The sequence below is a fragment of the Macrobrachium nipponense genome, chromosome 21 (genome assembly GCF_015104395.2).
Source record: "Macrobrachium nipponense isolate FS-2020 chromosome 21, ASM1510439v2, whole genome shotgun sequence".
Taxonomy (NCBI): Eukaryota; Metazoa; Arthropoda; class Malacostraca; order Decapoda; family Palaemonidae; genus Macrobrachium; species Macrobrachium nipponense.
Window position 1 is genome coordinate 24020888 of NC_087212.1, and position 16595 is coordinate 24037482.

The 16595-nt window shown below is 36.3% G+C and overlaps 1 protein-coding gene across 1 annotated transcript; it reads left to right on the forward strand.

The window, feature by feature from the left end:
- Positions 1-13149: 13149 nt before the first annotated feature.
- On the forward strand, positions 13150-14565 carry LOC135197433 (paramyosin-like). Its single transcript, XM_064224504.1, has one exon. The coding sequence runs from the start codon at positions 13150-13152 to the stop codon at positions 14563-14565; it is 1416 nt and encodes a 471-aa protein (XP_064080574.1).
- The last annotated feature ends 2030 nt before the right edge of the window (positions 14566-16595 follow it).

Genomic DNA, 16595 nt, shown 5'->3' on the forward strand with positions numbered 1-16595 from the left:
GGATAAAAAATAGTTGCAAATTAGCTGATATTACATTATCATACCAGTCTACACTGACACACTCTATATGAAACCTTTAGTGTTACAATGAACGCGCAGAATTATTAAATACCACAAATGAAAAACTAGTATTCAAAACATGAAACTATAGTGTTACAATGAACGCGCAGAATTATTAAATACCACAAATGAAAAAGTAGTATTCAAAACATGCATTAAACCCGAAAATCCTGAACGAAATAAATGCCTCAGTTTTTAAAAAAATACTTTTAAAGACACTTGTAAAGATACTTTTAAAGATACCAATGCTGTCACAATATACTTCAACGCCCTAAGATTTGAGCTTAGTGTCTTCAACATTATCATCAAATATCCAAAACTGGAAATATGAAATGTGAAAACCAGTACACCGTACGATAACCTTCAACAGATGGGATGATATTTCATGAGGAAGTTCTTGTATCTTCCCACAAGACGGGTTGCAAACAAGATCTGGACACAACTCACTGTCCATAACATAAATCGTCCAAAACCACGTCACGAGACAAAACAGGTAAATATTACTCTCTAAAGTAAATTGCACTTACGGAAATTACCAAAACATCTCACACGCTCCGTAGGTGTGTAAAACGATCAAAATTACAGATATTACATAGTATCATACACGTTTCATAGGCTATTAAATTCCCAAACTTACAGATATTACCACGGTATCATATACGTTCATAGGCCTATAAAATTACCAAAACTTACAGATATTACTACGGTATCACACATGCTTCATAGGCCTATAAAATTATCTAACTTACAGAAATTACCACAGCACCATACAAACTCCATAAGCCTCTAAAATTATCAAACTTACAATTATAAGAGAACTTGTCTACTTACATGGACGAGTTATCTTGTAGAGATGCTGAAATTGGAAAAATTCAATTTTAAATCCCACTAAAATTTAACTCTATTTGAAGCACAGCAACTCAAGAGTTCATCATACATATCAAATTGTACCGTTTACTGTACTTTCAGAAACTAGTTTCGAAACCGGATAATTATAGCTATTAGCATTCGATGACAGAAGATTTTCCAAAGTGAATATTCCTCAGAGGCTTTCTGAATTAGGTCATCCTACCTTGCATGACAAGAACAATAAAAAACATTAAAAAATGGAGCAAAATCATAACAAAATGCACTGTATACATTACTCATCTACCAATAAAACAGTTCGTATCAAAAGCAATCAGCCATTTACCTCACTCAATCAAGAAATTGAAGAGCATAAGTTGAACACTGGCTGCCCTTGATACGAGCTGCTCCCTCGATAACAACTACCATCCCTGACGTAAGACAAGCTTAATCTTGTCATAAGTAAAATGCAATCTTGCCATAAAGTAAGCTTAACTTGCCATAAGGCAAGCTTAATCTTGTCTTAAGCCAAGCTTAATATTGTCGTATGGTAGGCTTATTTGTCATACCGCAAACCATATCTTGTCATAAGGCAAGTTTAATCTTGTCAGATGGCAAGCTTAAACTAGTCATAATGGAAGCTTAATCTTGTCTTAAGCCAAGCTTAATAATGTCATAAAGTATGCTTACTTGCCATAAGGCAAGCTTAATCTTGTCATATGGCAAGCTTAATATTGTCATAAGTCAAACACAACTTATCATAAAGCAAACTTAAACTTATCATAAGCAAGCTCAATCGTGGCATAAGGCCAAGCTTAATCTTGTCATAAGGCAAGCTTAATCTTGTCATAAAGCAAGCTTAATCTTGTCATAAATCAAGCTTAATATTGGCAAAAGGGAAGCTTAATCTATACACGCGTAACATAGACAACGATCACCAACAAGGGCAAGAGAAGGCATTCCCGTGGTAACAAATATATTGTTAAGAGAGAGGTGCAAACTCAATGGTTATGAAAAGTGTTTGGAAAAATGACACTACATAACGTAAAGCGAAGCATAAGAACTTTGTCAATTGATATGTACCATCTTGTGATAACAAAACTGTACATTACTTAAAAGTCGGCCTAATGAATCTAAAGTTGTAACGTGACGAGGCACGCTAGTTGTCCTATAAATGTTATTTCTACAGTTTGCGTATTCGTGCACAGATAAGAAACAGGCTTTTGGCTGCATTTAATCCTGAGCGAATATATAAATAGTCGTACTTACACAATACCGTACTATGTGCAGACAACACCAACGCCTTAAATGCATAATAATGTAGTATACGTAGAATAGAAATTTTCTCTACATCCTATCTCATGTCTCATATCATCTTATCTTCAATGTTACGTCCAAATTATCTTACAGGGTGTGCTACAGGAGGGCTAAAGGTATTTTCCTGTATAGCGTCATTTGTTGATTGATTAAACTATTTCGTAAATGTATCATGACGAGAGTGGTATTTGCGGCATGATAATTATGTTGTGGAAATTAATTTGTTCTGAGAAAAACATGTCTTATACATATACACACAAACAATGAGATAGTTCAAAATTGAAAATATGATATTAATAAGATGGAGGGGGGGGGGGGGTTGTTTAATGCATCCCACAAATAACTTCATACTGAATTCAATAGCCAAAGCAAAGGCGAAGCGCTGAGACCCATGAAGTCATTCACAGGCGAAATGAGAATAAGTAAACGTTTCAAAGGTGTAATGGAAGAAACCCTCGCAGTTGCACATTAAAAAAAAAAAATTATAGAGAGGGTGGAAAGTAAAATTGAAGAAAGATATGATCGGAGGTACAGTTATCGCACAAGATTTATTAGTTTCCGAGGAAATATTTAAGAAAACGTACTTATGTTCTCACATCACAGAAAACGAATGTATCGGCCACGTTTTCCAAGCCAAGGTAAATTTCAGGACATTATATTCAACAAACCTAAATGGAATCAGAATCGACGCTTAACATAAGCATCCTTGGCCAAAAACTAAATCTTATTATTACAAGATGTAACAATTTCTAGCAAACGAAATGATTAAAATATATATATAGTACCAACATATTCGTTTTACGGCTGTACTCATTTTACCACTAATAGAGCAGTATCAAGTTTCATTTCATTTCTAGTATTCACAGTTGAAGCCCTCTGAGTCTGATGTTTCTAATCAGAAAATGCTCCTATCAGAGAAATATATTGTACCTGAATTAGATGCATGAAATAAGACAAGCTGGAGTTTTGGATTTTGTGCGGTTATTAAAGTGAATGGGGTTAGCAAATCATATGTATTTGTACGATCACCTAAGTTCCTTTATTATTAGGGTAAACTACTGCAAAAGGGCACAAACTTATTTTCCTTATGTTAAATAGTACTCTCTCTCTCTCTCTCTCTCTCTCTCTCTCTCTCTCTCTCTCTCTCTCTCTCTCTCTCTCTCTCTCTCCTCGAGAGAATGAATACGTTATGCACTTCAATAGTTAGCCTATGGTTCAGCCATTAATTAATTATTTAAAATGTCTTTCAAGGAACGCCACTCAAACAAATAGCCATGTTATCTTCAGTCTACATAAACGATCACAATTAGCAAACTTATCTATAAAAAAATAAACATAACTAAAAACGAAACATTAGTAAGGTACAGTGTGGGTGGCTTTGGGAATAAATATCGTATTTCACAGAGAAAACGCAAACCAGGCTGACGTACTCCCTCGCATGAAACACGTCTTCAAGAGCACGTAACACTTTGCGTGTTGAAATTCAAGAACTCAACGAGGTGACCAGTTCAATGAGAAGCTACTACAAGTTTCACATCCGTAATTGGACACTGTCCGAAGCATGCAGCTTTCAGACACTAGTGAACAATTAAGAGTCCGAAAACAGTACAGTACCACGATTCAACAAATAATAATAAAGACGCTATTGTCGCGCGATATTAAATAATTTATGGAGGGATACTGAACCTCATCGGAGGTAGTCATTTTTTATGGTGCCTACGACTTAAAAAAATCAAAGGGTCCTAAATCTTGACTGAAAAAAAAATACTTATAAATATAATAGATTTCTGAGACAAAATCCAGGGACATTTTCGGTTTTGAGGCGTAAAAACCTCCAAAATATGACGTGTTTTTGTCATTGATAAACTAAAACGGGGACACTGTAAGTACCATCTATAAAGCAGCATTTAAGTTTCTCTCGCCCTATTTATCATAAATTGTAAAAGAAAGCGAATAAAAATTCTATTCATTGACAAGGTTTTTATCTCTCTCTCTCTGATCAAAGTAGCTGAGATCAAGAACACCCAAAAATCAGCTACAAAAAATAGGTATCAGCCAGATACTTCACCCAAAATGACGCTACTAACGATGGTTAGGAGGGAAATTTGGTTTTATGTTCTTGGAAGGTAATCTCGCAAATTATCCAGTGCAAAGCTGTTTATCATTTCCTTAGTTATATACACTGTAGAGTGAAAGTAGTTTGATGCGCAACTATGTATAGTTTGGTCAACATCTTTTTTTTTTTTCCTGTATTCCAATTTCGGATCTTTCAGTCACAGTGAATAGCAGGGATATTTCCGGGTACAGCAGTAGCCAGGGACAGGTCACTGAAGACGGGGACTGTTTCCGGGGACATCTGATTACCCTACTTATATATATATATATATATATATATATATATATATATATATATATATATATATATATATATATATATAAAGCATACCTATTCTTCCACGCAAAACTCATTACATATACTATTCACACTGAAAGGTTGCCCTCATTCACTCCACAAGATCCTGCAAACATCCTTGGAGGAATACATCAACCTGGTTTTACCTTCCCATGTATAGGTATCATGGATCGAAAACATTAACAAAACAGTCTTTTTTTTATTTTTATCTATTTTTTTTTCTACACAAACTGACTTCTGATACAATGGTTCTCAAAAGCTGAGCGCTATAAGACAAACTGTTGAAAGCGCGTGAATATATATATATATATATATATATATATATATATATATATATATATACATATATATACTTATATATATACTATATATATATATATATATATATATATATATATATGTGTGTGTGTGTGTGTGTGTGTGTGTGTGTGTATAAAACATGGTATTTTGCCTTCTGTTTTACTGTCCAAAACATATTCATTTACCTATCACGTCTGTCACAATGGTTTACAAAATTCAAGTTATATACAAAAATTCGGTAAAACGACTCTCGGGCCTTAGTCACTCAATTTTACTTATACCTCCCATTGTAACCACGATGGTTATAATGAGACGTTTCTATCCTACAAGGAGGAAAATCACTAAATCCTCCGTAGGTTATTAGTAAAGTAGAGGCCTTCGGGGTTAGGACGTTGCAAGGGAACCAAAAAGACGTGAAATAATTGAAAATTGGAGACCACAAAAGGAAAGTTGTTTATGATGCAATACAACTTTTTTCTCAACCCCTATTTCAGTAATGTGGTTTTCTCCCTCCTTTCCAAACTCACACAGCTAACGCTCTTCCATCCTTACAGCATCCCAATGCAAATGACCCTGTCACTAAACCCCTAACAAACCTTATGCCTTTTACTTTATTTATGTGATTAATTAAAATGCAAAGTTTCCATATCTCTGGAGATGGGGCAAACTGGGACCTAATGGCAAGCTGCCCTGATTTCTCAGCTTATAGATTAACATAACATGCACTTTATTCTGGTGTCTAGTTTACCTTACCGTTAACACTAGTAATTTTCCTTAGCTTGAGAGCGCAATTTTACAGCCTTCTCTCTAATCATGTGTGATTTTAATAAAGCAAGATTTACTGATGATCTCACCTCCCACCTTATTTATATCAGGTCATTAGCCCTCAAAAACTTTGTGTAACAGCTCTTAATATTTCTATGGTTTGACAAGGTCTAGCAGAAGATTCTGTCACACAGATTTTCTGCTTAATTAAGGTTTTACTCCTCTACATAATTTTTTTTTTACCTGACAGTAGTTTAATGGATCTAGTATAACTAACCTGATCCCTATCACTTAAGGTGTTCATCTCAGGCCTGTTCTCCCAACTAATTTTTTCTAGTTTTAATCAACAGCCTTTAAACATCCTCTAGCCCTACTGTTCTATCTCAGCCTCTTGAAGCTCATTCTTAATCTCACTTCAGCTTGTATAATTATACAGAACTGAACATCCATTCCTGGTGGGACTAGTTAACTTTGTTATCTTTAGATGGGACTGACTAACTTGTTTATCTTAACGTTTCCAAGACCAGTTTTAATATCATCTCTGTATCATACTCCTTTTTTCTACATAACAATTTGAAAAAGTGTAAATTAAACCCCTCCCATCTATCACCACTTGGAGCTTAAAACGTATACATTTTTACGCCAGGCTGGGTATATCCTTAAGATGCCATAAATACAGTGTCCTTGCATTTGAGGGGCTCTTCCTGATTTGTGGGAATTATCAAATTTAATCTCTTTAACAAGCGTACCGTAAATGCATTCTTTGTATGTCGGATTCACTTCTGTTCAGTTAGGTTGTCTCCCTTTGCTTATTTCAGTTACTACTGATCTTTAAGGATTGATCTCAAAACCTGCTGAATACATGTTCCCTCCACTCTTGCCTTCACTGTACATGACAAAGTTTCGCAACACCTCTGGCACTAGACAATTTGCCCTGCCCTTCAAACCATGCCCTCGCTTCTCTGGTTACTTCCTAGATTGTTAAATTTTTCTCTATCCAAGAAGTGGGTCAGAAGCCAGTGTATCATAAAATCCCCCATACCATTAATAAAAGCAAGAGACTGGAAGTTCTGTTGCATAATTCGCATGCACTTGGTCCGACCAGCAAAAGGAAGAAGACCAAACGAGGAAAGAGTAGCAATCAACCTTCTTTCATCCTACTTTTCGCCAATCATCTGCTGAATAGTGTCTCTGGCTTGGGAGATACAGCTATGACAACTCCAATCACAAACAATGGCCCATTTTGCCTGGTTTTGAGAACACTGATTATATACTTGGAAAGAAGGCAAGTATCGTTTGTAATATGAAGTATAGTTTCCCTAGAGTTTTTACTGTAATTCTGGTATAGTACTTTATGTTAATTTCCATTTGAAATGTGTGATAATACCGTCCTAAGTATGATTGTGACCGACAATAATGGGGACCAATGTTCATACCAATAGTCTAACAGGCAGGGTAGGTTGGGGAGGTAGGCCATGGGTTACCCACTCCATTAGGGAACAGCGATGAACATGAAACCAAATGATCATAGTATGTACGCAAATAGTCTTTCAGTGATTTAGAGTTTTCTAGGCTGAGATGCTAAGGGGGAGCCTCAGGTAAGAAAGGGCACCATATATCATTTTAGGTTAAGATTTATCCGCATACTTCACACTGGTTCCCATTAGTGTTATACATGAAGGGTTAACTGACCACACCCAATGGAAATACCTGTATGTTAAGTACCAAAATCACACCAAAAACTATTGAAATCCACTAAAATAGGGCACTTTAATTTCTTGATAAAAAGAATTCAATGTAACCAAGGGATCAAATAATGATTATTTTGATGTTTTATCTTCATGGGGTTTAAGATACAAGTAATTAATAAGCCATTAGTTTATTTAGAAAAGTAAAAGACTACAACTATTTTCTTTGTGGACTACTGTTGTTTTAAATTGTTTGGGAAGTGCATTGATGTGTGTTCTGTAAGCACATCACAGTATTGGTTAAGAAATAAATGAAATTTAAAACAATTCTACTGTAACCCTAGTTTAGTACCATTTGTTCACTAATGTCTAAAATAACTATAAATCCTTTTTATAACTGACAAATCACCTTCACTGGACACAAAGTAACGTGGCCTTATTTTGCAAATAAACTGATGAATCATGATTTTTCCAACAAAATCAATAAAAATTGTTAGAGGCGTATTTCTGCAACTATGATCAGTTTACAAATATCATAAAAATGCAAATGAAGCAACTAAACTGCAATATGTAAAAACTGGGAGGTAGCCATAGCCTAATGCTGAGGAGTTGGGATGCTAATATTTATAATTTTTTCCCCACCGTTATCCCTACATTAAGGAATTGGTTGCCTTATGCACCTTCTCCACTGCCTGCTATCAAAAACATGGTTAAATGTCTCCCAAAGGGGATTTTTACAACCGCATGCCCTTGCTGTCATCAACCACAGTGGGCCTTGTGTTTTACTAATAAGTACTACTGGAAGGCAGAACTTTCCACAGTTATTGGCGGTGGGCTATCCTTTTCCTAAAAAGTAAGACTGCAAGAAAGCACCTATCCTTTAAGTCGCCTTTTACGACACGCAGGACCCACGGTGGTAGTATTCTTATACCCTACCACAGGATCAGATGCTATTATCCTATTTATATTTTAATACTAAATGCAAACACAACACCACTATCCAGACATTAACGAGAGCAATAACTGTAAAGATAGGTTAAGGGGAGGTACACTTTACACCTCTAAGATAGGTTAGGTTCAAGGGGCACTGAGTTATGATTAGACCCAGCACACTTGGACGGGTTTGGAAGGTTGGCATAAGATGTAACCATGTATTTTACTTTAAATTTCACAGCCCTCAAGGTCCTGTTTGGTCAAATTTTGTTGGGAAAATTCCACCAGCCCGTCCAAAACCACCCCAAAGGTCAGATTGCCTACGACCTGCCACAACATTGGATTAGGTTAGGTGTATCCCTGTAGGCTAATTTCCCTTGCTACATATTTATGCTACTTAAAATATTTATGCTCCTTAAAATCTCTTTGGGGTAGATCTATATACCTGGAAAACTAAATTTCACATAGCCTAGGTCTACGTAGGCCTATGAAGTTAGCCTGTGTAGGACTGGTTTAAAAGCAACATTTACCAAGCTGACAAATCGTTGAATAATTGCTAGGTAAAGAATAGGCCTAGGTAGTATACGTTCGATGCAGGTTTTGCTTAGCTAGGCTTAATTATTATAAGGGATGACAACTACGCCCTTCAGTCTACAGTAAGCCTAATGGAAGCTACATACTAGGCTAGCTATGGACTTGGGTAATCAATTACTATGTAAGTAGCCTATTAGGTACTTTGATTTTAGTGCTTTCAAAACCTATGTTTTTCAAAAGCCTTACCGTGAATCCAGCTCTGAATCAGCCATAAAGAAACCTTTGTGCCAAAACAATTTCAGTTGCCGACTACTACTATATGCTTTCTTCAAACTTTGAGTTTCAAAAACGTTCGAGTGAATAAATCACATGCAAGAACACACGTTAGAGCAACTTAGTCAAAACAACAGCCACTACCGTTTACAAATAGCACGTATAGTATTTCATCTTCGAAATACAGTAGGTAGTAGGACGATAATTAAACAGTTACCAGTGTTATCCAATAACGTATCTATAAACTATAAAGGTGGCATTACAAAAATCTTATAAATAAAAAAATCATAAATGACAACTGAAATCAATGTCATGTAAAAGGAATAATAAAACGAAACTCCGTTATTGGAGTGCACGACTGCACGGTACGCAACTGTTTGCGGCGTGACCGCTTAGGAACCAGAAACCAAGAAAAGCTCTACGTTCTTCTGTATTACCATTTGTAAACACTTCATTCTTATTCATCTTGCTATGACATTGGTTACTTATCTGCCATAACATTTAAATCTGCCAGAAGATTACGCAAGTAAATAAGAAGGCGTCAATCATAATTAGCTAAGTTTGTTATACGAACCGCTGTCATTGGTATCAAGTGTATGCCTTCTGAAACTGTTTGATTATAATGAATATAAAAAAAAAATGGTAAACAGTACTCTTGCACTGATTGGGCCTCAACACTGTTCTGGATAGTCATTTTGTATGATTTATATATAATTAATGTGTTTTGTTTGAAAAATTTATATATATGTGTGTGTAAAAGGAGAGGTTCGTTCTATAAGTAAAAGACAATCTTTGCCTTATATAAAACTAAATGATGTCGTCATAATGATCCCGACTTTATTTTTATTTTCAATGAGTCTATTTTCCACGTTTATCAAAACTACCTTGCGAAAACATTTATATCTCTTTTATTATTATCTTCATTTGATCCATCAATTGTGTACATTTTTTTACGATGAATTTATCAGAAGTGTATGACAAAATATACGAAGTAAATGTTTAACGTGTCAAGCATGTTGTAAATTATAGTTTAAAAAACGTACTGTCAATACCAGTAGGGCTCCCTAAAGGCGATAACTCGTGAAGCTTCGTGTTAAACCATCAAAGGATTAACATAATTTAAATGTAAATTTATGATACTTTAAAAATTAGCATTTGAATAGAGTTAGGGCCGGGCTGTGTAAAGATTAAAACGTAATTTTAATGTGAATTTATGATATTTTGAAAATAAATCTTATATGGGATGAAATTAAGATGTAAGGTTTTATCTGCCGTAAGAAGTTTCCTTTTATCTTCAAAACTGTTGATGACAGCATTTGAATAGCGTTATGGCCAGGACTTGCCATTTATTTATTTACTTATTAATATTATTATTATTATTATTGGAGACATCATTTGAATAGTGTTAGCGCCAGGACGTGCCGGGCCTCATATTCCTGATTCTGAAGTGCACTGAGAGTTCGGCCAGACTCCGTCGGTCCGTCCCTACAGCCACTGTGGGAGGAGATATCTCACTCCCTTGCAGACGACACATTTCGTTCCGCCTTACTGCCGTCTTCGTTCTCTGTCATTAGCTTATTTTGTTATTTTTATGTTGTGCAAACATGAAATTGTGATATATATCCATATCTTACGATAGCAAAATGCATAATTAGTTATATAAATCAATGTTATTCATAAATGCTGCTGCGAGTTTCGTTTCCTAAACCATAAGTTTGTTTACATTAGTCAGCTGATGTATGGCCTAACTTCTGTGGACGGAGACATCTCTCTTTCCTTGCAGACAACGGACGACGCATTTTGCATTGCCCTCTTCATTCTTCTCTCAGTCATTAGCTTATTTTGTTATGTTTTTATTATTTTTATTCATGTTAGGCTTTTACATGTTGCCATCTGTGGTCTTTACGTACTACTCACTCGCTATGCCGTTCTCTCGTCCTGAGGTGTGACGTCACGAGGTTACGAAATGCTGGAGCTAATTTGCCCCATATATATATATATATATATATATATATATATATATATATATATATATATATATATATATTATATAAAAAATCACAGTAGATGCACGTGACTTCATAAATAAGCGAATACCACGGGAAAATGATAGTCAGAAATCCAAGCGCTTTCGTCTTTATTCAGACATCGTCAAGGAGCTACTGTTGTACAATTGGAGAGGAAGGCCTCAGGTACAAACAAGATCAGGAATACCAGATGGTTAATTATCAAAAGGGTAAAAAATTAAAAGGGATAATCCAGGATTATCGGGATATTTCACACGGTCACAAACTTAAAACAGATTCTGACCCTAACCGAAATTACAAAGTATCTTTACAGTCCAAAACATGTAAAAACTGAATATATTAATTTTATTGCTTTATATTTATCTACAACTTTTTTCATTATGAAAGCATCAAGTTTAAATAAACCAAGACTTAAATTTAGAACATTTCTATTATTTGATTTGATAAAACAAGATTCAATGATATTCCTTTTAACTGTGTCATTACATGGGACTAAGGCTCTTGCTTGACTCCAGTTAATAGGATGGTCTAAATCTCTCATATGTACAAATAATGCATTCGATATTTGCCCAGTTCTCACAGAATTATTGATGTTGCTTGAGACGCTGTGAAAGAGATTTGCCGGTCTGTCCGTAATAGAAGGGATATATATATATATATATATATATATATATATATATATATATATATATCCCCTTTTTTCATACCCTCTCATTTGTTACAACTTTCGGATGACAAGTATCGTACAGGTTCTAGGAACTGCACTGAGCTGAATTGGAATCTGAACGCGTCTGAGTTTCAATTTATTTAGCATTTATAAAGTAAGAATATACTGGACTATATATTTTAGGTAAAATCTGTAAAGCTGGAATATACTGGTTCATTTGTGTTAGAACACTTATAAACTGAAAATATGTTGGTCAATTTACACTAATGAGGCAATGCGGTAATAGTTATAAAGTGAAAATATATTGTTTAATTGATACTTACAATTAAGCTAGTAATACTTATAAAGTGAAAATATATTGCTCAATTTATACTTACAATTAAGCTAGTAATTATAACATGAAAATGTATAGGTCGATTTATACTAAAACCAGAGCTAATACTTATAAAGTAAAAATGTATGGGCCAATTTATACTCAAGACTGCCCTGATACTTATAAAGTACAAATATATCAGTCAATTTACATTATACCCTGAGCTAATGCTAGTAAAGAGAAAATATGTTGATCAATTCGCAATTCTAACTTTGCTAACACTTTTAAATTGAAAATATCTTAACTATATCATACTGAAGTATGAGCAGATACTGATAAAATGTCAACAGTACTCCTGCCCTAAAAAAAAAAATCCAGTAGGAACTGAGGAGACAAAATATCAAATTGATATTCTTGTAACGAAATATCATATCAATAATAAATTTACATTCTAATTAGCTTTCTCATTTATGACTTAAATCGTGAATCAGTTGTCAGCTATTTTCTACTAAAAATATAGTACACATAGATGTGTGTGTGTGCGCGCGTGTGTGTGTGAAGATTGGCTCCAGGGTGTTCAGAAAGTCCCTGAGGACTGCATAGAAATTCCTTTCTTCTGAATGGCTCCAGGGTGCTCAGAAGGTCCCCGAGGACTGCACAGAAATTCCTCTCTTCTGAAGACCGAAGCAGCTCCCGTGGAGCCCAAAATGACTCAGGACCCAGACACATCAACTGTGTCCGGGGATCAGCAAGCATTCCCGAAGACAGCAATGACGCAAGAATCCCAGCAGAGTCCAAAAACGTCATTCGTCTTTTTTTAAAATTAATGATAAGTCAGAGAGAGAGTTGATTTATAACAAACAAAGATGTTTCTAAGTTTGCTTACAGTTGTGCTTGCACAGTGCTTTGAATTCGCGGTTCATCAAGTCACCCGCGATATTATGTGGTTTTTGTTTGCCATACCTGTTGTGCTATTCACTGAAGTATTTATACTTCGTGGATTTGGCATTAGTATGGTTCGGTTCTTTGTCGATTTCTCGGCCTTGGACAACCCTGGCTGTCTTGAGGAGGCTGGAAATCTAGAGAACCAAGTTGTTCATTCTGAGATTGACGAACTCGATATTTTGGATAACGAAGAAGACGACGCTTCGGATAATGAAGAAGACAGTCAGTCAGTCTGCGAAGATGATGACAGTTCGGATAGTGAAGAAGAATCACCGCATTTGGATACTAGGCGAAAGTTCGAGGAAGTAATCATGAAGAATGAAAATGCCTTTTTAAGGTTTGAAAAAAGAGGGAGGTTAGAGGAAAGGAACCAGCTGATAAATGAATTAGCACGGAAGGTAAAGGCCCTGACTCAAGGAAGAATGAAGATGGAAGAACACATAAGAGACCTCGAACTGTTGAACAAAAAAAAGGACACACAAATCTATTCAATGTCCGAAGAAATGCAAATATTGAAAAGCAAAATTATAGAAAAGGCGAAGGTAACTGAAGTGCAAATGAAAGAGAGAGAAGAGAAGGACCAGAAGCTGATTATTTTGGAAAACACTGTCGTAGTTCTCGAGATGGAGAAGGAGACGTTGCATCGAGATCTACAGCAAAGAGAAGATAGCAGGATAGAAATGCAAGTCAGGATAACCGAGCTAAATGAGGACTTGCAAAGCCTTCGCAAAGAGAACAGAAGGAAAGAGAAGACCATTGAAAGTCTGAAGAAGGAAAGCGAGCAGAGGACCTCCAAGATCAGCGACTTAGAGGACGAGTTACAAGTCCTTGTCGCTGAGAAACAGATGGCCCAAGAAAATGTGAAACAGCTCCACAAATGTAAAGCCGGATTAGTTGAGAAAAAGGATGAACTGGAAAAGCTGAAAGAGGAGAATTTGCAGAAAGATAGAGAGCTCCTCCGACTGGAAAATGAGTGCACCCTCAAGCAAATGGAAGTCATCCGTTTGCAGAAAGCATCTCAAACTGTTGTAGCAGAAAACCCGACGGCAAATGGAAAGCTGAATGAAATAAGAAGAAGGAAAGTTCAACTTGAATTTGAATTGGCTGAAGCGAAGGAGGAATTAGAGACGACGGAGTTTGAAAAGATGGAGGCAATCTTGGAACTCGAAAGCCTCAAGGAGGAGACCTTGGCCAAGGACACGAAGATCAGAGGCTTGGAAACTAAAGTCAAGATGCTTACAGGAGAAGAGGAGCGTCAAGGAATGAAGGCTCCTATATATGAGAGGAAAGCTGAAGAGAAAAAGGCTTCGGATAAAGCTCGATGTCTGAGGAAGCCCCAGATCAACTGCGAAGCTCTCTCCCGACAAATAGACAGCCTCGAAGAAAAACTTCGCCAAATCAAGGGATCTGCAGCCAACTTCCGAAAACTGGAGCAAGAAGCGAAGATGTTCCGAGAGCTCTACAAGGGAAACGCCGTCACGTAAAGGGTACACACAAAGGAACCTCGGCATTTTTAGGAGAACTGGTGGTTTGCGTGCAGAAGAAACAAGCCAGGATAACTCTGCTGTTGGGAACAGGAACAGGCTGACTTTTGCGAAGGAAATCACTCCTGGATGTAGTTGTGAAAGCAGCTCTGAGCGGTGGGCAGACTACAGCGGCTAGTGGACTGGTAACAAGTGCCCGAAGAGTGGATTGTTGTGCATCCCTTCTCCAAGTTTGGACTGTGGTGCACCCTTTCTCTCTCCTGCCACATGATACCCTCTGGAATGGGTATCAATGCCAAATCACATGCGTGGAAGGCAACCTCTGGCGCGGCGTAAGAACCCGTAAGTTTCATGCCAACTACATATGTGAACTGGGTTATGCATTGCATATTAAATCCCATTTCTTGCATATACTGCAGTGGCAACCTCTGGCGCGGCGTAAAACCCCGTAAGTTCAATGCCTTTTAAATATGCAAAATATGGGTTATGCCATGCATAATGGATCAAATACTTGCATATGCTACCGTGGCAACCTCTGGCGCGGCGTAAAAACCCGTAAGTTTAATGCCTCCTATATATGCAAAATGTTTGATCCCAGTGTGGCAAGGGCACTAAGACATCGAAGGGTACCATCAGGAGTCGTTGTATTTCGACGTCGTCCACTCTAGAGATTGGAAGCTTCTTGTCTACAGCGAAGGAGTGATTGGACTGCAAAAGGAACCAGACTTTCCCAACAGTGAACAGTTGTGAAAGCAGCTCTGAGCGGTGGGCAGACTACAGTGGCTAGTGGACTGTTAACAAGTGCCCGAAGAGTGGATTGTTGTGCATCCCTTCTCCAAGATTGGACTATGGTGCACCCTTTCTCTCTCCTGCCACATGATACCCTCTGGAATGGGTATCAATGCCAAATCACATGCGTGGAAGGCAACCTCTGGCGCGGCGTAAGAACCCGTAAGTTTCATGCCAACTACATAATGTGAATTGGGTTATGCATTGCATATTAAATTCCATTTCTTGCATATACTGCAGTGGCAACCTCTGGCGTGGCGTAAAACCCCGTAAGTTCAATGCCTTTTAAATATGCAAAATATGGGTTATGCCATGCATAATGGATCAAATACTTGCATATACTACCGTGGCAACCTCTGGCGCGGCGTAAAAACCCGTAAGTTTAATGCCTTCTATATATGCAAAATGTTTGATCCCAGTGTGGCAAGGGCACTAAGGTATCGAAGGGTACCATCAGGAGTCGTTGTATTTCGACGTCGTCCGCTCTGGAGATTGGAAGCTTCTTGTCTACAGCAAAGGAGTGATTGGACTGCAAAAGGAACCAGACTTTCCCAACAGTGAGCAGAAAAATGGCTTGATTTTGGACTCTGTAAAGGAACCACCTGTTTTCTATCAAAAACAGAGGAATGACCTGGAGGCGTTACAAGATGCAAGGTCATCAAACTGAGGATTTCATCTATCTTGGCTAGCTAAGAGAGCTGAGAGAGGGGAAGGGCCCACCCCTGGCAAATATAAAACCCCTTTCAATGACGCTCTCTTAGTAATGATGCCCCAGGGGTGAGATCACTTAATTAAGATCGATAAAGGCCTAATATATATAAATATACGTATATATATATATATATAATATATATATAAATATATGTATATATATATATAGATATATAGAATATATATATATATATAATGTATATATCTATATATATAATATATATTTATGTATATATATATATATATATATATATATATATATATAATAATGTATATATGGTATATATATATATATATATATATATATATTATATATATATATATATCTATATATAATATGTATATATATATATATTATACAATATATATATATATATATATATATATAATATAATATATATTATAATATATAATATATATATATCTATATATATATGTATATATATATATATATGAATAATTATGACATCGACCGTGATTCATTTATATATCATTCGAGCTACAAATGTCCTTTAATATCTAAATTCACT

What these genes read in the sequence shown, in the direction of transcription:
- LOC135197433 (XM_064224504.1), top strand. Translation starts at nt 13,150, where the DNA reads ATGGTTCGGTTCTTTGTCGATTTCTCGGCCTTGGACAACCCTGGCTGT.